The sequence below is a fragment of the Monoraphidium neglectum genome (genome assembly GCF_000611645.1).
Source record: "Monoraphidium neglectum strain SAG 48.87 unplaced genomic scaffold scaffold00002, whole genome shotgun sequence".
Classification (NCBI taxonomy): Eukaryota; Viridiplantae; Chlorophyta; class Chlorophyceae; order Sphaeropleales; family Selenastraceae; genus Monoraphidium; species Monoraphidium neglectum.
In genome coordinates this window covers 77,504-99,980 of record NW_014013623.1, presented here as the reverse complement: position 1 = coordinate 99,980, position 22,477 = coordinate 77,504, and the positions used below count along the sequence as shown (strand labels likewise).

At 63.2% G+C, this 22,477-nt stretch overlaps 3 protein-coding genes across 3 annotated transcripts; all 3 read right to left on the bottom strand.

Annotated features, from left to right (window-relative positions):
- Positions 1–1,240: 1,240 nt before the first annotated feature.
- On the bottom strand, positions 1,241–10,266 carry MNEG_0044 (fibrocystin-L-like protein; the record flags this gene model as incomplete). The annotated part of the gene is made up of 19 exons (XM_014051492.1): positions 1,241–1,269; positions 1,688–3,128; positions 3,315–3,653; positions 3,857–4,030; positions 4,284–4,404; positions 4,597–4,695; positions 4,957–5,039; positions 5,213–5,386; positions 5,654–5,743; positions 5,962–6,054; positions 6,404–6,549; positions 6,758–6,917; positions 7,164–7,229; positions 7,466–7,638; positions 8,533–8,670; positions 8,865–8,875; positions 9,063–9,151; positions 9,498–9,681; positions 10,034–10,266. 19 exons carry the CDS (start codon positions 10,264–10,266, stop codon positions 1,241–1,243), a joined length of 3,843 nt encoding a protein of 1,280 aa, XP_013906946.1.
- A 118-nt stretch (positions 10,267–10,384) lies between these two features.
- On the bottom strand, positions 10,385–12,296 carry MNEG_0043 (hypothetical protein; the record flags this gene model as incomplete). Its single annotated transcript, XM_014051491.1, has 6 exons — positions 10,385–10,531; positions 10,828–10,956; positions 11,146–11,249; positions 11,493–11,586; positions 11,743–12,090; positions 12,282–12,296. The coding sequence occupies 6 exons, from the start codon at positions 12,294–12,296 to the stop codon at positions 10,385–10,387; spliced, it is 837 nt and encodes a 278-aa protein (XP_013906945.1).
- A 2,446-nt stretch (positions 12,297–14,742) lies between these two features.
- MNEG_0042 (fibrocystin-like protein) lies at positions 14,743–22,477 on the bottom strand (the record flags this gene model as incomplete). Its single annotated transcript, XM_014051490.1, has 13 exons — positions 14,743–14,860; positions 15,172–15,364; positions 15,579–16,112; positions 17,093–17,479; positions 17,650–17,785; positions 17,948–18,529; positions 18,755–18,959; positions 19,895–20,352; positions 20,552–20,742; positions 20,933–20,995; positions 21,220–21,340; positions 21,776–21,967; positions 22,289–22,477. 13 exons carry the CDS (start codon positions 22,475–22,477, stop codon positions 14,743–14,745), a joined length of 3,369 nt encoding a protein of 1,122 aa, XP_013906944.1.

The following is a 22,477-nucleotide window of genomic DNA, read 5'->3' as shown; positions in this document are numbered from 1 at the left end:
ACCTTTTACGACAGCCAGTGGAACGCAGCCTGGGTGGGCGTGCAGCGGCCCAGCGAGAAGGAGCAGTAGGCGGTGCCACACGGCTCCTCGTGGCCCCCTGGTTTTTTGCAGCGTCTCTTTTGAATGGAGTGAAGAGCGTCGTTTCATAACTGCATGTGGGCATCCAAGGGTTTGCATGCCCTTGGACAACTCCTGCGCTGCCGCCGCAGGGCGGTGCGCATGTTTGAGCTCTTTTTTTTCACTGCGCGTCGCGTGGAGCTACGTGCCACGTGTAAACAACCGAGAAGGCGGCCTAGAGGCTGGACTGACAGCCTGGGGCAGCGGGAAAACTTGATGAGGCTGGTACGTGGGAAAGCCTGATGCAAAATGTTTTGATGCTGATTGCAGTTTCTGCACAGTACATGCTCGATATGTCCACACCTGGTCCAGGCATCGGTTTACATTAGTGTGCGGTGGCATGATATCTCCAGACTGTCAATTTGATGCTGCAGTGTTGCAAGTCCCACAACCTGGTGCGGAGCTTGGTTCCTCCAAAGTCTTATCACAATGCATGACAAACCAGTGGCATTATTGTGCACATCACATCAGCTATACCGTGCGCAGCAGGACAAAGCAGGAGGAAGAGTGGGGGCTAACAAGTCGGATTTTGAGTCATGCATTGCGCTCATAAGCGGGAAGTTGCTGAGCCACAACCAGGTCCAAGCGTTAGTGGCGCATTTGTTGTGAGCAAGGCTGGGACTGATTGTGTCAGAAGAGCAGGTCAATCACTGCTTGTGTGATCATCACGAGAATGGGTCTGGGATTGAATGGCGTTCAACATGCACGCGTCCAACCAGGCTGGCAGGAAGCCCTTGGTCCTGGGGAAATTTGCGCGGTCTGCTGCGTTTTTGGCCCGCAAAGCCGCGCTCGGCATGACAGGAAAGCCTCTTGTACGAGCTCCGCCCTCCGCCTCTCTGCACCAGCCAACCTCGGTCGCAAACCCCCGACGCGCGGCATTTGTGCTGTGTGGGCAGGGCCAGGAAAGCCGAAAAGTGCAGGTCTCAACACATGCCCATGCCGATTTAGAGATGCGCAAATTGGTGCAACATGAGGGTTCATTCAAGCCGAACGAGGTAAATCGTTGATCCCCCAGCAGAGGCCTCTTCAGCAGCAACTCTGCCCACCAGTGGGGCTGGGAGTGCGGGCGGGGCAGCAGGACTTGCGCGCCCCAACCCACCGTCTCAACTGCCTCAAGATGGGCTCAGCCGTGCCCGCTGCGCTGCGCCGGCCCTGGGCACCGTAGGCATTCCATACTCAGCCCACAACCCCCCGTCGCTCCCGCCCTCACTGCTGCTGTCGTCATCATTCACCCCGGGGATGCCGGCCCCCCAACTGCCGCCCTCTGACGAGCCCGCAGCAGGGTCAGCATCCGTCTTGAAAAGCGGGTTGAAAGGCGCAGGATCAGCGCTTGCCGCGGCACTCGCCACGCCAGCTGGCGTTCGAGGGGCAGCGGCGCCGCCGCTTCCCAGCAGGCGACCAAAGAAAGGCAGCCTGGACGCCCAACCTGACGAGCCGGGGCTGGCGTCAGCCGTGCTGGCAGCCGCATCTGCTGCACGCCTTCCACCAGGAGGCAGCTGAACGCCCGCCCCGGGCCTGGCGCCTGCCGCAGGCCCCGCCTGCTGGCCCGCCGCGTCACCGAGTACCTCACCCAGGGTCATCGCGTGAGCTGGCAGGTCGACGGACGCACGCACGTTGACGTTTGACCGGCGGCGGGCCTGCTGGCGCCGCGCGTCCCCGCCGGCAGCCCCGTCCCCCGACGACGCCCCGTCGCCGGTGCCCGCGCCGCCCACCGCTGACGCGTAGCGCGCGCCGGGCAGCGTGCCCGGTCGGAAGCCAAACAGTGACGCCCGCGGACCGCGAACGCCCGCAACACCCCCGCCGCTGCCGTCGCGGCCGGCCGCGGGCCCGCTGCTGCTCGCGGGCCCTCCTGCTAAGCTGCTGATGTGAATGACACCCGCCGCGCCGCCGCCCCAGCCCCAGCCGCCGCCGCGGGGCGTGTCGTGCTTCGCCCGAGCCGCGACCAGCGACGGCCCCGACGGCTGCGCGCCCTCGGCCGCCGCGGGGTGCGGCACGTCCCGCCGCGCCGGCGGCCCCGCCGCCCCGCCATCGCCGCGCTGCCGCGCGCGGCGCATCCTGATAGCGGCGGCCAGCAGCACGCACAGCGCAAGGCCCAGCGGCGCACCGGCCGACACTGCAATGATGATCGTGACGGTGCGCCGCGAGAGCGGCGCGGGCCTCGGCTTGCTGCTCTTGCTGCCACCGCCGACGCCGCTGGCATTGGCGCCGGCGGGGCAGGCCGCCGCCGCGCCCCCGCAGCTGCCCGGTTCTGCAGCCTGCGCGTCTCCCACCACTTGGATAGACCCGTCTGCATCCAACAGCGCGGCCGCCCCACTGGCGCCACCGCTGCTGCTGCCAGCCACCGCGCCCCACTCGTTCACCTCCACAGGGCCCTGAACCGGCACCAGCAGGACCGAGTCCGCCGCCAGCAAGCGGCGCCCGGCGCCAGCCGCACCGGCGGCCGCCCAGACCGCGAAAGGGTCCGGCCGCATCTCCAGATCCCCGCGCCAGCTGTAGCGCCCCGAGAAGCCGGGGCCCGGCCGTGTGGGCGAGGTCACGTCGAGGCTGCCGCCGACGGCCGGCCGCAGCGTCGCGCTGCTCGCGTCGCCGCCGTCATCCGATGATGTCACCAGCGCCATCTCAAACGAGCCGGTCATCGCGATGCGCGCGCTGTAAAGCTGCAGGGTGGCGTTGTACGTGTAGTTCAGCGCCCGCTGGAGCGTGAAGTTCCCGGTGACCTGGACGTCGATGCCGAGTGACACAAAGGACAGGCTGCCGTCGAAGAGGGCGACCCGCGGCGGCAGGGGAGCACCCACGTCGCCGCTGGCGCCGCTGCTGCCGCCTGAGTCTGTGGGCGCCACCGACACAGACCCGCTGCCCGCGCCGCCGCCGCCGCCGCCGCCGCCGCCGCCGCCGCCGCCGCCGCCGCCGCCCCCGCCACCGGCGGGCGACGGTGAGGGTGACGCCAGGGATCTATTCGTGGACCCTTTGATCGTCAGGTTGCCGCCGACGATGCGCACTGCCTTGTGCACCTGCATGGAGGTTGACGAGGTGCAGCCACACGTGGACGGCGCGCAGAGCGACGAGGCAAAATCAGTATACACAGATAGACAATGCCTGGTCATTTCTGAGCTGGTTTTGTAGTCTAAAAGACGAGGAACAGTGCCTGTGGGTTGAGGGGAGGAGCGCTGGAACAGGGAGTGCAGGCCTGGGCTCACCTGAGGCGCAGCTGGTGATGCACTGGGGCTCGGACTCGGAGTGGGCGGCGGTGGGGATGGTGTAACGATGGGGCTCGGCCTCGGGGAGGGGCTGGGGCTGGGGGAGGGCTTCGGCGATGGACTTGGGCTTGGCGACAGCTTGGGAGAGGGGCTGGGGCTTGGCGACGGCTTGGGAGAGGGGCTGGGGCTTGGGGAGGGCTTGGAAGAGGGGCTGGGGCTTGGCGACGGCTTGGGAGAGGGGCTGGGAGAGGGGCTGGGATGTGGCACAGAGCAATTAGGTTCAGGACACACGCGCGGCACAACATCCAGCGCCACGTCATGGTCGCCGGCCACGAACACCTGCGATGGCGGAGTGTGAGCAAACATAGAACATGGGTTGGCACGCGATGATAGCTGGGTGGTCACGACCGGCTGCATAGATTATTCAATAGTACGCCCAATGAAGATGTACAAGGCCAAACAAGGCTGCATGCATGATTGAGCTTGAGGTCAGCAAAAAAGTTGATGCCAAAGGTCGACATATCAAGCAGTGCTCCGCCCACCTCGGCCACGGTGATGTTGTAGGATGCATTGAAGTACCAACGGGCGTCGACCATCGCCGACGTGTTGGGTTTGTAGTAAGTCATCCCGTGCGCCGCGTAGCTCAGGTTGTTCACCGGATCCAGGGGTGCGGTCAGCAGCGCGGGGGCGCCGTTGACGTTGACGTGGTCATAGGACTGCAGGCGTGGGGCGGCGTGGCAAGCGGCAGGTACGAGGCCGCCGTGAATTGGTTGGGACGTTGGCTGCTTGGTGATTATTATCATAGCCAGGTGTGTGACCCGGGGTTTCAAGCCGCAGAGGCATGAGCCGTCCGGCTGCCCAAGTTTCTGTCCAAACGAGCAAGCAAACACCCAGGCACAGCTGCCTACACACACGACTGCGCCTGCATCAAGCGGCCCCGTGCCCGAACAAAAATGATTGCGACCCCACCCGCGGCCACTTGACCAGCATCATCAGCCACCCCAGGGCCGCCTCCAGGACATCAGGCCTCAGCAGCCTCAAGCTGGTCACCGGCGTGTCAAACGGCGCGTCCCATCGCAGCCAGTACCGCCTTGGGGGAGACGATTGAAACAGGGGGAGCGACAGAAACAGCCGCGTCAGCGCAGGCAATACGCCAGTGGCGAGCACGCAGTCAGCACATGCAGGCGTGTGCCTGTGGACTTTGCAAGCGATCATGGGCCAGCGTTGGTGCATGCGTGCGTGTATGCATAATTTACGGGCCCAAAATCATCGCCGCCATCACCCTGGTGTTGCGAGCGTGAACATGTAGCCATTTGCGTTGCCGGCGCTGAACGGCACTGCAAAGCTGCGGTTGGTGCCGTTGATGGTGACAACCAGGTCCCTTTGGAGTTAGGAAGGGATGAGGGTGGAGTCAACAAACGTGTGATGGTGGGCCAGTGGGGGTGATCATCACGCAAACACGCCGGCCAGCACAAACAGTCAGCCCCGGAGCCGGCATGCGCAGGCCACGGGCATGCCGGCCCTAATTCGGTGTGCCACAACGGTGCGTGGGTGAGCGGCAGCCGAGGTCTCGCAGATCGCAATTGATGCAGTCCATTCAAGCACGACATGCATGCACCTCCAACAGCCACCCAGGCCTCACTTGTACCAGAGCGCCGCAGGCTGGTGGTTGTTGACCATCATGCGGCGGAATGTCAGGTGCGGCGCGCACACGACACCCTGACCCTGCACGCCGTGAACGTGAGCCCCGGGGCAATAGCGCACATTCAGCATTCCCGCTGCATGCACCAGAAGGGTTCATGATGATGGGATGGCGGCCTTTGTAAGTATTCATTTGTGCAAGCATGCACTATTGACTAGATTGACAGACTGTGGAGCACAGAAAAGAACTTCCTGACCGTTGGCAGGTAGATACAGTCCCGGTCATCAAACATCCGGTTGCCGACGTCGGAGTGGAAGGTGGCGCCGGCTGCGGGCAGCGTCCAGTTGTGGTACGACGCGTTGGGGAGCGCGGTGCCGTTCGGCAGCGTATCATTGTTGAGGAGGGAGCCGTCCGCATCCAGGTAGATGCCCTGATGGGAGCACAGGGGGCGCGGCACTTGGTGGGTGGGCATTCTCTGGAGGACACTACGCGGTGCTGGCTGAGCTGGGGAGGGCGGCAGTGCATCAGGAGTTTCGCTGGGCTGGCACGCCGCTGTACACGCACACGAGCCGGGGTTCGCGAGCTGCTCTGAACGATGCGGGAAGACAGGTAGAGTGGGCCAAAACAGCGCAGCAAAGCAGGGGCAATGCTGTACATTCCCAGGCAAGCTGGCCCCTGCCACACATGCCAGCTACACCTGGTGGCCCCAACTCCAGGCCACAACGCTCGGTGGCCCAAGGCCAGCTGGTAGGAACGTCATGCCAGACACCATCGTTGTGGCGCCCCCCTGCAGCATACAGTTGTGTACCAACGTTGGTGGAGCGGGGGGATTGAGCGGCGGCGCAGAGCGTGGATTGCTGGGGCGGACCCGTCGCTTGCGCTATGGGCACCAGGAGGTTGGCATTACCAGGCTTGACATTGCAGGCTGCTTGCTTTTTGATTCCATCAACGCCTTTCCTGGCTTCAAAGGCGCGGTCTGAAGCAATAAGAGCCGAAGCAGCCAACCTGGTAGGTGCCGCACTTGCCGCAGGGCTCCAGCGCCACAAATTGCGGCCCACTCCCATTCTGTTGCGTCCAGCCGACAAACGTGACATTGATCTGTGAGGGGTCGATGACAGGTTAGGTGAGGTTGGTGCATCAGCCTGAGGCGGCGCGCTTCTGGGCCGGCCAGGTGCGGGGTTGGAGGTGTGGATGCGCGCTGGAGGGTTGCTGCCAGGTATATGTGGCCTGGGCTCCACCAGCCGAGGGGTTTCGTGAGGGCTTGACATCAGCCGGCCGCGTCCAAGGATCCAACCATACCAATCGTGGCAATCGCACTTCCACAATGGGGTCTTTGTGCGTGCCAGTCAACGACGCGGCAGGTAGCACCCCGCTGTATGAGCACAAACAAGAGCTCATGTTGGGTAGGCGTAGACGCCCCCTCCCGCCCCGAGCGGCGCCATCTCACCACACTCATCAGGGCTGAGTGACTGTCGCTCCACAGCGGGGCGCTCTGCGTCACCACCCCGCGCACGCCGCGGGCGCCCGGCCACGCGCCCGCGCTGCCGACGCCGCCCTCTGTTGTGCGCGCCACCACCAGGGCGTTGCGTACGCCTGCAAGTCATATCAACATCGAACTGACAGTGTGAGACCGATATATACGCCAGGTACACCTGCACCTGCGTCCCTTCACCAGACTACAGACCGGCATGTTGCAAACACGAATACATTGCTTCCCAGCGGACCATTGGCAGTCAGAAGCCACTGACTAACACTCGGACGCCGTCCGCCCCAAACCTGCAGGTACAAGCGCAAAGCCCACCTGCCATGGCGGTCGCCGGCGTCCCCGCGCCGCGCGGGCGGCCGTCGACCACGAAGGCCATCTCGGCGCCGGCGCCGTAGTCCGCCGTGTAGATGACGTGCTGTTGCGCGCCGCCGCCGCAGTCCGCGACTGTCAGGTCTGTGAACACCACCAGCCCCACCTGCGGGTGGCGAGGGGGGGGAGGGGCGCAGCCGGCACAGACTTTGAACATCAAGCCCGGACCCCAGAGGCAGTCAGCAGGAGCGGCCCGACTTGTGAGGACACGGCAAGGTTCAACTCTCGCACCCAAAGCATGGCTTCAATCTTGTTTTGTCTCACTCACGAGAAGCCGGCCCTTCAACGGCGCCTGTGGGGCGACCCCCCATCCCCAACCCCCTGCACGCAAGGTCCTTCCTCACAGGCCGACCTGCGTCGCTGTGACGCACTTGACCCCGTTCTTGTAGGACAGCAACCTGGTGAACTCTGCAGGGACCTGGCCATTGGATTGATCAATGTGTAGGGCGCATGTGGGTGGGGAGGGTGCAGACTCCGGGTCGTTATGATGACGATCCGCCCATGACGAGCTCCTGCGCACAGACTTATGCAGCTCAAATGCTGCACCACCTCTCTGTCCCGCGCGACGAAGTGCATGCGCATGCGGCCGCTCTCTCACACGCGTGCATTGATGGTCGTGGTCATCCTCCACGCCAGAGCGCGCGCGTTGCCCACCGGTGGGAAGAAGTCTGGGTGGATCCGCATCCCAAAGTACGCGGCGGAGTGGGCGGTGTTGGAGTCGAATGCCGCGCTGGCCAGGGCCGTGAACCGGGGGCGGATGGATCCCGTGTAGGAGGGGCCCTCTGGGTAGTCCAGCAGCCGGTACCAGAAGCCATAGCCGTCGGAGCCTGTTGGGGGGGCCAGTGATGGAGAAGGGCGTTGGTCGGGGGCTGCAGCAGCCAAGTTGGGTTGGCAAGGCGGTGGGGAGGGGCTGCGGGGCAGCATAAGAGTGTGCAGTCCCCGAAGGTCAGAAGCAATTACGTGCTGCACAAGGTTTTTTTGGCCTCCCAGCTGTGGCCCCCAGCTGTAATTACTCAAACCTGAACCGCCGCTCCCTGCGCGCCTGCTGCAGAGTTGTCCGTCAGCGTGTTGCCTGGATTTGTGATCCAGAAGGCCGCCGGCTCGAGGTCTGCGTTCAGGGCATAGTGAGTCCGCCTGCACAGAAAAGGCGGGCGCACAGCAGCGTCGGTTGTCCACTCAAAGGACAGCCGGCAGCTGCAATTTGCCAAGAAAACGAACAGGTGCGTGACGGCGCAGAACGCCCTCTGCACCCCTCCCTCGACATCAGAACTTGCATCCCCCCCCTTGTTTGGTGCGCCTAGAGCGGGGCAGGGCCCGTCATTCCCGCCAACCTGGTGGTAACTGCGAGGTTCCCTTGAAGAATGCTGCCTGTCTCGGAGCCGTCCTGAAACGCAAACGCGTGGCCCAGGCTGTCGAAAACCACGTTGCCAGACAGCAGCACCCTGAGCATTGTGCCGGGAGATGAACACGTGCGACACACATGGTGCTGCTCTGTCTTTGTGCAGCCAACAATGAGCAAGCTCAGCGCTGAACATGTCCGAGCAGGCTGGGCTCGTGCAGCCTGTGCTGCAAGCTGGGCGAATGTATGCCCGATGGACCGTGCGTTCCCATCACCTCCCGGGTGGCCACGGAGACAGCGACAGACTGCTGCTGTTGAGGACAGCACGCCTTTGATGCGAAGCAAATTCAGGAGGTCAGGACAGGTGAAAAGCAGAGCAGACTGGCAGCGGCTGGCGACAGCAGGCCTTGCCTGTTAGTGGCGTGGATCGTGGCGGCTCTTGAGTAGGTGGTGTGGACCGCGCAGCCCTTCATATAGGAGCTGAGCGCGACGTCGCCATGCATGTGGAACCGCATGGGGTCTGCGCAGCGATCGATGTGCAAAAGCAGAGGGGCGGGCCGGAGTGACGAGGGCACACGTTGCACTGCAGCAAGGCAGCAGGCAGCGGGGAAATCGCGCTACTGGAGTCCGGGCGGTAACGTGCGCTGCGAAGTCTCTTGGCAAATGGTTTAGATGTTGCATAGTGTTCTCAGGCCTGAAGGGCAGCGCACTCACGTCTGCCCGGCCTGTGGGAGGAGGTTCGAGGTGGGAGTGACCAGGTGGAGGGCGGCCAGCCGGCCATACGTGAGCACACTGGCAGACGCAGAGCGCAGGGCAACGGAGGTATTGAAGCTATAGCCGTTATCAAGCAGCGCAAAGGAGCCTTGTCCAGCTGACCCCATTCCGGCACAGCGCACACACTGCCGCGTGCACCTTGAGGCCTGCCCCGCCATTGCCAGCTCCACCTGCTCCAGCTGGGCGACCCCCCGGCTGGCCGCCCCCGCCGGGCTGCTGACCATCACCTGGAAGCGGGGAGGGGCGGGGCAGGGAGGAGGGCGGCGGGACGGTGGGCCAGCAGGGGAGCCGCGGCATTGGAGCGTGACGGAAGGCTTTGAAAAGATGCTGTGTTGTTGCGAGATTCGCGCGGACGGGGCACCACAGGAGTGGCTCTCCTCGCATGCTGCTTCCCGTTGTGCAATCACAAGCCTGTCGAATCCCAAATCATTCCCCTGGCAGGGTGCGCAACCCGGACTCATCAACGAGGCAGGATCCCTCCAAAGAACCGGAGTCCGCCCCACCCTCTTGCCTCCAAGCATTACATGGGCCGCGGCGCTCCACCTCTAGGCACCCGCACCCCCTCCCTCGCACCTGGGCGCCAAACAGAGTGTCTGCGCTGCTGGGGTCACCGGTGATCCTGACGCTGCGGTTCAGCACCGCCACCTCAGCGCGCATCTCCAGCACGCGGCCAAGGGGGTCACCTGGGAACGTGACCCGCTCCCCCAGGTGCGTGAACTGCAGCGGGGCCGACAGCCCCAGGCGGGTGGCCGTGAAGCTGCGTCACCGGTGGTGCGGGGGGCAGGGGTAGTGAGCAGAGTTCTGGTTGCTGCAGGTTAGATGCTGCCTGGGGCTCGTCCATCAGCAATCCACCAGCAGGCGCTATGCTTAACCAGGTTGCACGTCAACTAATACGTTCAGAATCTCGAATTTGAAGCAACATCAGATCGTGAGCCCGGCCCACGCCGCTCTCTTTGGACGTAGCGCACTTGCCACTGCCCTCCTGGGTGGTGTTTGCGATGATGACGTCATCAAACTCTTCAGGCTCAAAGCCGCTGGGTGCGATGACGATGCGGTCGCCTGATGCATGGGCAGGTTTGGTGAATAGGGTGACGCGGCGATGTCACGACGGTGGCAGCAGCAGCAGCAGCAGCAGCAGCAGCAGCAGCAGCAGCATCACCAGCAGCAGCAGCGGCGGCACCAGCAGCGACGGCAGCAGCAGCAGCGGCAGCAGCAGCGGCAGCAGCAGCAGCAGCGGCGGCAGCAGCAGCAGCAGCAGCAGCAGCAGCAGCAGCAGCAGCGGCAGCAGCAGCAGCAGCAGCAGCAGCAGCAGCAGCAAAAGAAGGGTCAAAGTTCCAAACATGCATCTTGCATCAGAGCTCTTTCACAGCCGAGCAGTGAGGTTGCTGCCCTTCACCGCAGGACAGGATGGGTCACGGCATGCCAGGCGTATTTCGAATACACGCCAAGCTGCCCGCCAATCACCGGGCCTTACCAACTTCCCAATTGACAGCTCCCTCCACGACAATCTCAGCAGCACCCTCAAATGCCGTGGCGTTGAGGTGCGCCCAGGCCGGCGTCTTGGGTCGGCCCCGCAAGAAGAGGGTCCCGTCACGCACCGCAATGACCTGGGGGCGGCGGCGCGGCGGATGGTGGCCTGGCTGCTTGAGTTTGCAGGTGTGGCCGTGGACGTCCACGGCAAGCCCGGCAGGTGTGCAGCACAATGTGTGATTTACCAGTGCAGCACATGCATCACCCGTTGACACGTCGCGCGTGTCCACGTTCTTCACTCTGCGCTTGCACTTTGTCACAACCTACGCTGGGAGCTGAGCTCCTGTCTCCCATCAGGTGGCGCCAGCGCACGGCTCAGCGCAGGCCGCATGCACTCGCTTTGATTCGCCAATGCGTTCTGCACAACCCTCACTTTTGTGCCAAAGAGGGGCAACTCTGACGAGTCGCGGCGGCCGTGCAGCGTAATGACCGCCGTGCCGGCATGCGCCGCATCAGCTGAGCCGGCCGTGAGGCTACCGCCATCGATCAGGATCGAGTGGGCCTGTTTGGGTGTGTTATGGACATTGAAGGCTGATCAGTGGGCGCCACAACGCAAGCAGACGCCCATGCATGAGTGGAGACCTGCTCACATTGATAGAATGCGCACCGGCCACTCAGGGGCTGCCACGCATCTCGATCATCGATGGGCACATGCCCCGCTCATGAGAACACCCACACCACAGAGCCTCACCTGCAGGTTCAGCTCCCCAGCTGCTGAGCCATCAAACTCAAGCGCCCCCTCCAGCACCAGTGACCCCAGCACGGGAGTGGACACGTCGAGCACCACGCGGCGGCCTGACAGCCCCCGCGCGCAAGAGGAGCCGCCCAGGCCGCACTGGTCAGTCGATAGCGCTTATCACATTTTTAGGACAGCCACGCAGCTGGTGCACTGGCAGCAGCCCCCAAGATACCCTGTGAAGACATGGCTGCAGCCTCCGGCAGCAACGGCATGCTGTTGTCTGTTAAGGAGGCATCGTCCTTGACAAAGCGCCATGCGGGGTGCAAGGCCGCCCCCATTCCTGGTTGAGCCGCCCTCACCCGCGGGGATGGTCACGTGGTTGCTGGCCGCAGGGGGGTCGCGGCCACGCCAGGTGGCGGGGCTGGACCACAGCTCAAACCAATTGAAGGACACCTGGGGATAGGGGATAAAGGGGTTTTCCCCATATCGTCCTGAGCCTCCACAGTACACGACAGCACAAACTCAACCCATACTGAGAGCTTGTCGGGCGTGCGGCATGCAACCACAGCCAAGAAGCAACAGGTGCTCACCCAGCTGCAGCCGCCTCACCTCCGTCGAGCCGTTCGCGGCGGGCTCGTGCAGCGCCTCTCCCCAACCATCATACACCACCCTGACCCGCGCCACCGCCGCCGACGGCCTTGGCCAGCCCGCGTCGCCGGTCACACACTCTATCTGAGACGCGTTGACAAGCGTCACATTGCCGCACGGCGCCGCCGCAGCGCCCGCGCCGAGCCAGACGGTCACGCCGCCCGGGGGCGGCGCAGGGAACGCGCCGGTGAGGGTCATGCGTGTGCCGCCGCCGGCGGGCCCGCTTGTTGGGGTCACAGAGTAGACGCGCGGCGTGAGCGAGGGGTCATATGTGAAGTTAAGCGGCGCCAGATACTGCTCCGCAGCGCCCTGTGTTGTGTTGAGTTGGGGCGTAATTCATATCAAGGCAGGCAGGCTCCTTGGTGCGCGGCAGTTGCTAGCATGCATCAGGCCATTGCTTCATGGCACAAGCATGTCTGCCGCAACGAAGGGCTCTTTCGACACGGCTTCCTCTAGGACTCTGGAAAATCAGCAGTCAATAGGCCAGCCAGCCAGCTCACCTCAGCAGGCGTCATGTACAGAGCCGCCGCGCCAAAAGCCCCGGGACCCGCGGTGCAGGTGATGCTCGTGTTTGAGGCCGCAGTCACTGCGCAGGAGCTGTTGTCAAACCGTACAGACAAGTCCCCGACCATGCTGCTGAAGCCTGGGCAGGAATGGAGAAGATTGTGAACAGCGAGGAGGATGGCCACAGCCTGGCAGGCATTTCTGACCCATCCAATATCTTTTTCCAGACTGTCTTGCCCCACTTGGTCACCTGCCCAAATGGAATATCAACCACACATCAAGCAGTCAGAAAAGGTGCTGCAGGTTTGTTGCAGAACAGTCGGCATTGTGGGGAGGGCCCGTGTGTTTGTGTGTGCATGTATGTGTTTGTGTGTGTGTGTGTGTGTGTGTGTGTGTGTGCGTGTGTGCGTGTGCGCGTGTGTGTGTGCGCGTGTGTGTGTGCACGCGCAAGCGCGCGTGTGTATACACACACCTGAGCCTTGGATTGTAACAATGGCCCCTCCGGCGCTGCTGCCTTCCGAGGGCGACAACCCGGTGACATTCAGAGGAACGACCACCGCCTCTGAGCGCCATCCACACCCAAGCCAGGGGACGCACACTGTAAACCGCAGCCGAGCAATGGTTGTGAGGTATCACTCCAACGCTGTGCATCCTGACTCTGGTGGACAAATACCTAGCAGCTGTCTGAAGCAAGGGCAAGGCTCTGGCTTGCAATTACGCATTGTTACAGCAAATCAAAGACGTCTCTAAAACAAAGCTCACCCCATGCCGTGTAGTTTGCAGCTGGGAGCCCAGCAGGCAGGTCGCACTCCAGATTCTCCTCATAATCAGTCCCATTGAGGAAGCCCTCCACTGCGACGGGCCCTGCACACTGGACAAGAGGCCCAGCCACTGCCCCAGCGCGCGCCTGGAATGCGACGGCTGCCGCGCTCGCGCTGCCGTTGCCGCCGGGCGCCGCCCAGACCGCGCCGCCCGCGTCGGCCGCCTCTGTGCTGTTTGTGCCCAGTGCCACGTTCCACGTCAGCGTCACCCGGTCGGAGCCGCCGCTGCCGCCGCCGGCAGTCACATTGACAGCACCGACAGCTGGCGAATTTGCTTTATCGAGGGTGTGCACTATGGTCGCAGAGCCGAGGATGTCCCCCCATGTCGAGTCGACCACTTGCAGGCTGAGGGTCAGCACAAACGTGGACGGCGTCATTGCCAAGGTCGCGACCCGCCCAATGCTCACTGCTGCCCACCCGGCGCCGCTCGCGGCCACGAGGGCCGCTGCCATCGGCGACCCGGCAGGGGTTGGACCGCCGACGGAGGCACGCGTGAACGCGCCCCCGGGTGCTGCGGGCGCGCCGCCCGCGCTTGTCGCGGCGAGGCCCCAGCCGGTGATGTTGACTGTCGACCCGCCCCAGAAGCTCCCCTTTGATGGCTGCGCTGCGCTCATGCGCAGGGTGTAGCCGACGAGCAGCTCTGACGGCAGCGGGGGCGCGCGCAGCGCTGACGGGGACGCCAGCAGCACGGCCAGCGACGCCGGCATGGCTGCGTCCCCGCGGCCGGCGATGTTCACTCGCAGGCGCTTGGTGCCAGCATAGAGCATTGGAAGGTCGCAGGTGATATTGCCCTGGCCGAATTCGTCCACGTTGAGAGTGTTTATGAGGCAAGGAGCGCCGTCCAAGGTTATTGAGTAGTCCGAGGCGTTATAGCCGATGCCTGTGCCGTTGAGCACGAGGGTACCGGGCCCGTCGATGGAGGCGAGGCCGTGAGGGTGGGACGGCGCCGCAACGGACGTCAAGACTGGCGTGAGGGCACTTGCATAGTAGAACATGCAGGCTCCTGGGATGCATGACAGCAAGGGGTGAGGTGGAGTGAGTCTGGAGGGGGTGGCTGAAGGTGAGGTTGAGGTCCCAATTATTTGGGTTGGGAGATATCCATACTGTGCAAAGCAGCCTTGTGAGCTGTGTCAGCAGCAGCACGCAGCTGGCTGGCATGCATTAAAGCATCACACAGCCCCCTCTCACCCCCCTGACCATGCCCTGCCCACCCGCCGGGTTGGTGAAGTTGGTTGGCTCAGACGGGTCCAGGGGTGTTGAAGGGGGGACGGTGCTGACGTTTATTGTGGCCGCCGTGCAGCTCATGGCAGCCGGGATGCCGTTGACCGCGACGAGGACTGGGACAGGCACACCAGGGCGCACCAGCAGAAGGGCTGAGGGAGGAATGGCTGCAAGTGACTGTGCGGGCAAGCACGTGCGTTGCGGACGTGCGGTCACGAGTTGGCGCGCGCAGGCCTGCACTATAATAAGCGACGAGGCGCGGTGATGACGTGCAATACGCTGGCTACCAATACTGGCTGCTCTCATGACTTGACTCGGGTGTTGTAGGGCACCCTGTCTGCTCCTGTGCATTCAAATCGTCACTGTCGTTGAAACATCACCATGTGAGCGATTGGCCTTGGCCCCTTCGCAGGCTCTATTTCTGGCTGCTCACCGCTCCAGGCGTCCCGGCGTCCCAGGAGAGGGAGGCGCCGGCCCATCCGGTGCCCTGAAAGAACTGCACCTCGGCGTCATGGTAGCCGGCCCCCAGCTCGCTGCGCGCAGCAATGATAGAAATGGATTCGGGGTCGGGGGGCCAAGGCAATGCTTGAGTGCGTGTGACTGGAAGCAACCCAGACGTCTGCCTGGCTGTGTCAATTGGAGGGGAGTCCTGCATCCGTGCTGGCGTCGGGACTGCAAGGGTCCAGTCAGCGTGCACCCATCAGACAGCCACGCGGCTACAGCCGCAGCAGCCGGCTGCAAACCCTGCAACACCCACCCTGAGGCCAAGCAAGCGGATCACGCACACTGCCAGCATCAGGTCATCTCTCGCACTCACATTCTCAGCGGCCAGGGCCCGGCCCACGTGCTGCCAACCATCTGGCCGTCCAGGTATAGCGCCGCCGCGTCATCAGCATTCAACTGGAACGTAAAGTTGGCTGCCGCCTGCGCCAGGAACGCAAAGGAGAAGCGCGCCGCCCAGTACGCTGATTGGGACAGCCCGGGGGGCGGCAGGGCGCTCCAGGAGCGGCCCACCACTGTTTGGATGACCGACGCGTCTGTCAAAGATGCGGAGCGGCACGAGGGGTTTGCGTCAGGCGTGGAAGCCAACACGCGAGCGATGCAATCAAAGCTTGAGGCATACGCTCGGTTGATACCTATGTTGCCCTGGTGATGGCACACCTCACGCAGCCTCGGCTGCCCCCACTTTACAGGATGGTTCCCTGCGCCCTCCCTGACACGTGCTCTTGGAGGCGCAGCCTGGACGCCCACCTGGAGGCCGGTAGCTCCTCAGGTCTGGCAGTATGCTCGTCTGCATGTCCAGCCGCCAGTACTCCGCCCTCACCAGCCCCGCCACCCCAGTAGCCCTGCACGCGAGCTCGCCGTCCGTCACAGACCCTGAAACGACGTCGCATCGCTGCCCGCCGACGAAGACATCGTTAGCGGCGGCATGCGTGGTGTTGAAGCCTCCATCAGCGCCGGGCGGCGCACGGATGATGAGCTCAGCACCGCCCACGATGCTGCCGACGTTGCCGAGCAGCGCCCCCACTCGTGGCGCGGCAGTGTACACAATGTCAGCTCCCACTGCACCCAGGGTGACTGCCGGGGCGCCGTCGGCCTGCGCTGCCCTGACAGTGTAGACGCCGGCCGGCAGGCCGGCAGGCAGCGAGCAGTTGACGTAGCCGTAATCAGAGCCGGTCACGTTGCAGAGCCAAGCTCCACCGCTGACGCCGCCGTCCAAAGAGATGCTGGCAATGGCAGCCAGCCTGGCTCCCAAAACGGTCAGCTGCCCTGCGGAGTTGTTGCCTGTAGGGCCAAACAAAGGACTGAGAGCGGTAAGGGTCGGGGTGGAAGCCCACTGATAGGAGAATGAGCATGGCGGCGGCGCCGTGGCGTTGACAGCGGAATTGGAAGGGTTTGCGGGGCAGCCGATTGCCCTTGGGTTGCGGGTGTCAGTCCAGCAGTTGAAACTGTCAGAGTCGGAGGCTGGCGGGCTGTTGCATAAGGCTAGGGTCACCGATCTGGGGGGGGGGGATTCGTGAGTGCGTAGTTGTGTGAGTGGTTTGGGTTGGGAGTTGGCCAAGCCGTGGAAAAAATGCTTTGGCAGATAACGAGGTGTGCGGTGGAAGTCCAGCTGGCAAGTTGCGCATCAGTGTGGGGTTGGGCAAGACACTTGAGAGCCCCGCCCACCATGCATGACCTCCAGGACTGCTCTACCCTATGGCTCCTCCATTCACGAGACAGCAGCTGGGACAAGTTGGACCGAGCGCTGCCTGGCAGGCGCTGGCACAGCCCTGCATGCCGCGACGCTCACCCGGAAGGTGTGGCCTGGGGGACCAGCGCCCTCGCCCAGGGGTCCTCCGCGGTCGCGTTGGCCGACAGGTGCGGCCTCGTGACACACGCCAGGCTTGACCCGTCGGCCGCAACCTCGGACACGTCGCAGGGGACGAGGCCGAGGGGGAAGGTAGAGCTTGGGTTGACAGGGACGAAGGCGACAACCGTGAGGTTGTCGCCAAAGGCGGATGGCGCAGGCGCCAAACCAGAGCCTGCGGGATCGGGTTGCCAGGATAAGTTCAGGTCTCAGCAGGCAGGGTTTGGTAGACGAGGGAAGATCAGGAGCCGGACCAGGGGGCAACGGAAGTTGCTATTCAAGCAAACGCGTGCTACTTGTGCGCAACACCGTTCAAAGCCATGTGCAGGGCACGTCAGCGCAGGGAAGTTTGGCTGCAAGTACAAATCACAATGTAAGCTGGTGAGCTTAATTGTCGCTCTTCAGATGCACGCACCTGTGATGTTTAGCCACGTGCCACCCGCAATGTTGCCGCAGCTTGGCGTCACCCCAAGGACTTGCAGCTGCTGTGCGCTCCCGCTGCTGGGCCGGACCGCTATTCCCGGGCTGGGCAGCACAAATGTCGCGTTGCCTGCTGTCAGCGCCAACAGATAGTCGCCCGCCGCCAGCTGGCCTGGCACAATGGTGCACTCCACAAAATCTCCGCCGTTGGCGCTGCCAGGCACTGGGTTGCCACACGCCACGGACGCAGCCAGCGCGATGCGTGCAGCTTTCAGGTCGCCGGTGATGTTGCCGACAGGAAATGCGGGTAGGAGGGAGACCTCCCAGGCCGCAGCGTCTGCTGATGCATTCAGGCCGCGCACAGTGAAGCGCAGGGTTCCGCCTGCGAAAGGGTGCGGGTCGTCAAACGACAGCGCGTGGTCAGGTGAGTGCAAGGGACGGGTCACTCTCCTTGCTTCATGAGACTTCCAGGGCAGCAGGGTTGCAGCCACTGCATGAAGACCGCCGTCGGCTGCAAGCCATGCTTGGAGAGCTATTGTGATCTGCTTTCACCTGCCAGGGGTAGCGTGGGCGGCGAGGGCACGAGCAGTTGGTCAATCGCTGGGCCGGCCGTGCACACCGCAACCGACCGCTCCTCAGCACTGGCGTTGGCTGGCAGCGCCTCAGACGAGCCGCCGGGTGCCATCACCTGTCCAGGCGAGGGACACGTGTGTTGCAGTGTTGGGGTGGAATTGGCGGGGTCAAAAAGTCAGGGTTGTGCATCGCAGGTGACCAGAAGGCAGCATTGCAGCGACAATCACCGTGTATGCATGGCAATGCGCCTCATGCATCCAAACCCATAAGTGCCCACCTGGATGTCCACAGAGGCGTTTCTTGCCGGCCCTCCTGACGTGTCGCGGGGGTATATCACCAGGAGCTCGTCACCAGCGCAGTCCACGACACCGACCGGGACGCCGCCTATGCTGACATTGTTGGCCCCGCAGTCAGTCTGGTCGAAACCGCCACCCCTGATCCTGAAAAGCGTGTAGCCAGAGGCGTCCAACGCCCGCAGATTGTTATCGGACGCTGAGGCGTTCCATGTGCTGTTAGGAAGGTCCAGAGTTGAAAACGCAAGGGTAGAGAACTGGAGGTGAATCCCGTCCTGCCAATCAATCTCGGATGCGTTTGAAGGGTTGCCGCTGGACGCTGAATTGTTAGTTACGGAGGCCAACGCGACGGCCGAGGCGGCGGCCCCCTTGCCGTCGACCTCTACCAGCAGCGCCCGCCGCCCGGCCGCCACTTTGGAGGCATCCAGCGTGCAGCGGAGTCGCAGGAGTGACGTGTCGTTGCCGCTGGAGGGCTCAACTGTGACGTTGCCGCAGGCGTGGGCGCCAATCGTGACGCGGTTGTCTGTAGCGTTTGTGGAGAAACCACTCCCGTCTATAGTCAGCTCCTGATTGTGTCAGTCAGGAGTATGAGTTTGATACGAAATCTCCACTGGTTTGTCGATGCAGCGTGTGGGTGTGAAGCTGACAGCTTACGATCAAACATTACCCTGCTCGCAAGGGCTGCACACAATCAGCAGTCAAACCTTGTTGATGTGGAAAAATGCAGCACACGCAGACCCCCAGGAAGCCTTTGTTGCACATACACACACACACACAACTATGAGGCTCACTTGGTCTATTTGTGTGGCGTTGAACTCCGTTGGCACGACAGAGGTGATGCTTGGGGTTGAGTCCATGGCGTACAGGAAGGTGCAGCCCGCGCGTGCGTCATCGTCGCACGCAGTGCCGATCCCGTTGGCCTCCAGCTGCACCGCCCACGGGTCAATGGCGGGTACCTGCAGCCACTCAGCGGGGATCGGGGCGATGAGCAAGTCACTGCTTGCATTGACAAGCGTGGAGACAGCAATCTGGGGCGTCGAGCCATTGGTAATGTCCAAGGATACGATCCGCAGTTGCGGGATATCCGAGGTTGCTGGCGGGTAGGTGATCTCCCAGGTGAGAGCGTAGTCGATGCCGCCAGACAGTGCGACATGCACACCTGCGTGGTGACAAAGGTTGCAGGCTGTTTCTGGGCGAACATCAGCATTGGTGGGTTGCTGACTCCGCCATGCGGACAGCATTCAGAGGTAGGAATCCTTGAGATGCCCACCGGGCTTGCTTGCCCAAACTGGACGCGTACGCTCCGCCCTGCCAACCTCCTATCAAAACCTCATGCCCGGACCCACCCTTGAGTCCAGGTAGGCGTCTGATAGCCCTCTCAGCCGCCGCCTCCGTGTCTCTGATCCGCACTGTGACGACATCACAGTACCCGGCGGCAGCCAGTCGGAAGCTGCCATCCAGCTGCCCTGACGGCAGCTGCATCGTCGCGACCAGCACCGACACCAGGTCGGTACTGCTGTCATTGCCTGGTGCTGCTGCGCCTGCCAAGCTCTCAGCACCGACTGGAAGCGGCCCTGCTGTGGCGTTGTCCGATGGCAGCCAGCCGTCGCGCCAAGGGAATGTGTACCCGTATGGAAATGCAATCACCCAGCGGGTGCCCACATGCGTGCCCAGTCGGACACTGTGGATGGGGGTTGGGCAGGTGCAGAGGTTGGCAACTCAAAGACTGGGAGCGATGAGGGGAAGGGGGGCGGATACTGCCGTGCAGACATTTGAGGCCTGCGCACAGAGTTGTCCTCAGAGGGTGGCCTCCCGCGCTGGTCGGAGGCACTGCACCAAGAATCAGCGGTCTTGAGGAGGTTGCCGCTTCGTGGATTCCAAGGTCAAAGCCAACGCTGCATGATTTGGGCACCGTTTGTCCTTCAACCCACCTGGCAGACGACACCGACGCCCCATACGCGCTGACGGCTGCGGTGACCATCGCCACCGTTGCATTGCATGGGAGCGAGGTGTAGTTCAGCAGCGCCGGAGCGCCATTGCTGCTGTTGTCGGGCGGGCCGTTCAGCCACAGCGCCCAGCTGCGGCCCTCGCCCAGCGCGTCGTAGCCGTCAACGCCCTGCACATCTTCCGCGAAGCTCGCATTCACCGCGGACGTGTCTGGCGCGGGGGGCGGCGGCGCGGAAGCTGGAGGGTCAGGGTACACCCGCTGAGGGGCGCCTGGAATGGCCACGTACATAGCTGGGCAGGAGGGCTCGCTGACTGTGCTGTTCTCGCCCGCCACGGCGTAATCGACAGCAGAGAAGATACAGGTGTTGTTTGGCGGGGGGGCTTGTCCAGCGGTGGCGGCGAGGGCTGCAAAGCTAAGGCTCGTGATGTTGATGCCCGAGACCTGTAAAAGCAGGATTGATGCGGGTGGTAGCGTGCAGTGTGAAATATGATCTCAGGCCTGCATGCGCCCAGCCTCCCAAGCAATGAATTGCCGAGCATGCTCCTGCATGTATGTACCTCAGCAGCCGGTCTCAAAATCAAATAGCCGCTTCACAAGATATTGTCATGCAACCGCAACACCGCAACCCCTTCCTGCAGACCTTAGACCGGCTGGCCGCCAGCCGCCACTTCAGCCAGCCTCCATCCTCCGCCGCCCCCTCAACCTCCACGCCGGCATCTGCAACCGTCAGCCCCAGCGCTGCCGCCAGGGATGCAGACAGCTGGGCCGCGGTAGAGTTGAGCGGCAGCGGTGCTGGCAGCATGAGGGCGCCATTGATCTCCAATCCGACTCCTGGGAAGGGGCAGGTGGCATGATGAAGGGGGAGGGCACAGGTTTAGGTTGCGTGGGGAGTGACACAGCGCAAAGCAGGGCCCGATTTGCGGCAGGTGATAGCAGGAGTGCAAGCGGCTTCTGACACGTTCATCACGTAAACGTGCACCTAGCGCCCGAAAAGCATTCAGCTGGCGGGCCTCAAACGCACCCAGCAGCGGCTGCCCCATGGCTCCTGTGAAGTTGACGTCGGTGATGAAGTCCAAAGTGCTGCCTGCATGCATCAGGGAGTGCAGAATCGGCACGCCCGCACCGAGCAAAAACGGAAGTCCCAGAGTTCATCAGGGCGCGCGGGGGTAGTAGGGTCAGGGCGTCAGCAAGAGCAAACATCACTTACTTCCTTGGGAGCCCGCAAGGCTCTAACCTTCGTCAGCATCAGCTCATAGCCACCGCGCGCTGGTGCGCTGCGTGCTTGCTTGCCCATCCATCCGCACCCACCAGCTGGTGCTAGGGCGTCGACGGAGAAGGCAGCACCCTTGGGTGTTTGGCTGACGGTGACACGCTGCCGCTCCCTGACAGAGTTCCATCGCGCTGTTGCGCTGGGCGAGATGACGCCCACCTGGGACGGCAGCGACGACGGTGTGGGTGGGCAGGCGGGTGAGTAGTGCAGTGGGGGGGGAGCACAAGCGTTCGTCTGGGTTTGCGGAGGAAGCAGGGACCGTGGTGCAACAGCATGCCTGCGACCCGCAGTTGTGCAGGCGACACCCAACTATGGGCTTTTTGCCACATGCCAAACCCCCACAGGGGCCCGCCTCTTGCAAGCACACAGCACTGTTCAAGTGGTGCTGCGCAACTGCCGCGGCGTGAGGTGCCTGGCAGAACTAATGGCTTAGCCGCCAGCAGCCGCCACCCCCTCTCACTGCTTCCTGTCCTCCTCCCTTGGCATGACAGGTACATGGGTCCAGCTAAACAGCAGGTAAGACCCGTGCAGGTTGGTGCTTGCCTGAACGTATGATGTGACTATGGTGCTGCAGTGCGCCACGCGCAGCAGCACCCGCTGGCCCGCCGCGAGCTCCACCGCCGGTGCGCGCTGCCGGCTGCCGCCACCGCCGGTCGGCGACGGCGGCTGGAGGGAACCCCAGTCGTCCAGGCCGGCGGTGTGCGAGGTGATGTTGACGAGGCGCTGTGTCACCAGCGTCGCGTTAGGGTCCGAGCCAGCCGGGTCATCTGGCGCCCAGGTGGCCTCCTGTGCGAGACCGGCCGGGTGGATGGAAGGCAGATTGTTACAGTGTGGTCAGCTCAAACGCACTTGCAGGGCTGCTGCTCTTCTCTTGATACAGGTATGCAAGCAAACGCACGCGCGCGCACACACACACACACTAACACACACACACACACTTACACACACACACACACACACACATGCCCAGGATGGTCGATGTGCGCAAGCAACAAGAAGGTTTTGCAAAACAATCATGCAGGCACGCACGCACGCACACAATCTTATGCACGAATATATGATGCGCGTGTGCATGCGCACGTGCACGCGCGCACATGAGCCCCCCACCAGCTGAGCGAGATCGTCGCCCGTCAGCAGGAACGAATGCGGCCCCGCCGCGACCGTGGTGAAGACAGCCGAGGTCCGCGTGCAGAAGTTGTCACGGTTCGCTTCGATGCCAGCCTCCCAGGCGCCCAGCTCCACGCGGGGGGGCTCGTCGCTGGCCGTGGCGTTCCAGGACCAGACCGCGTCAAACAT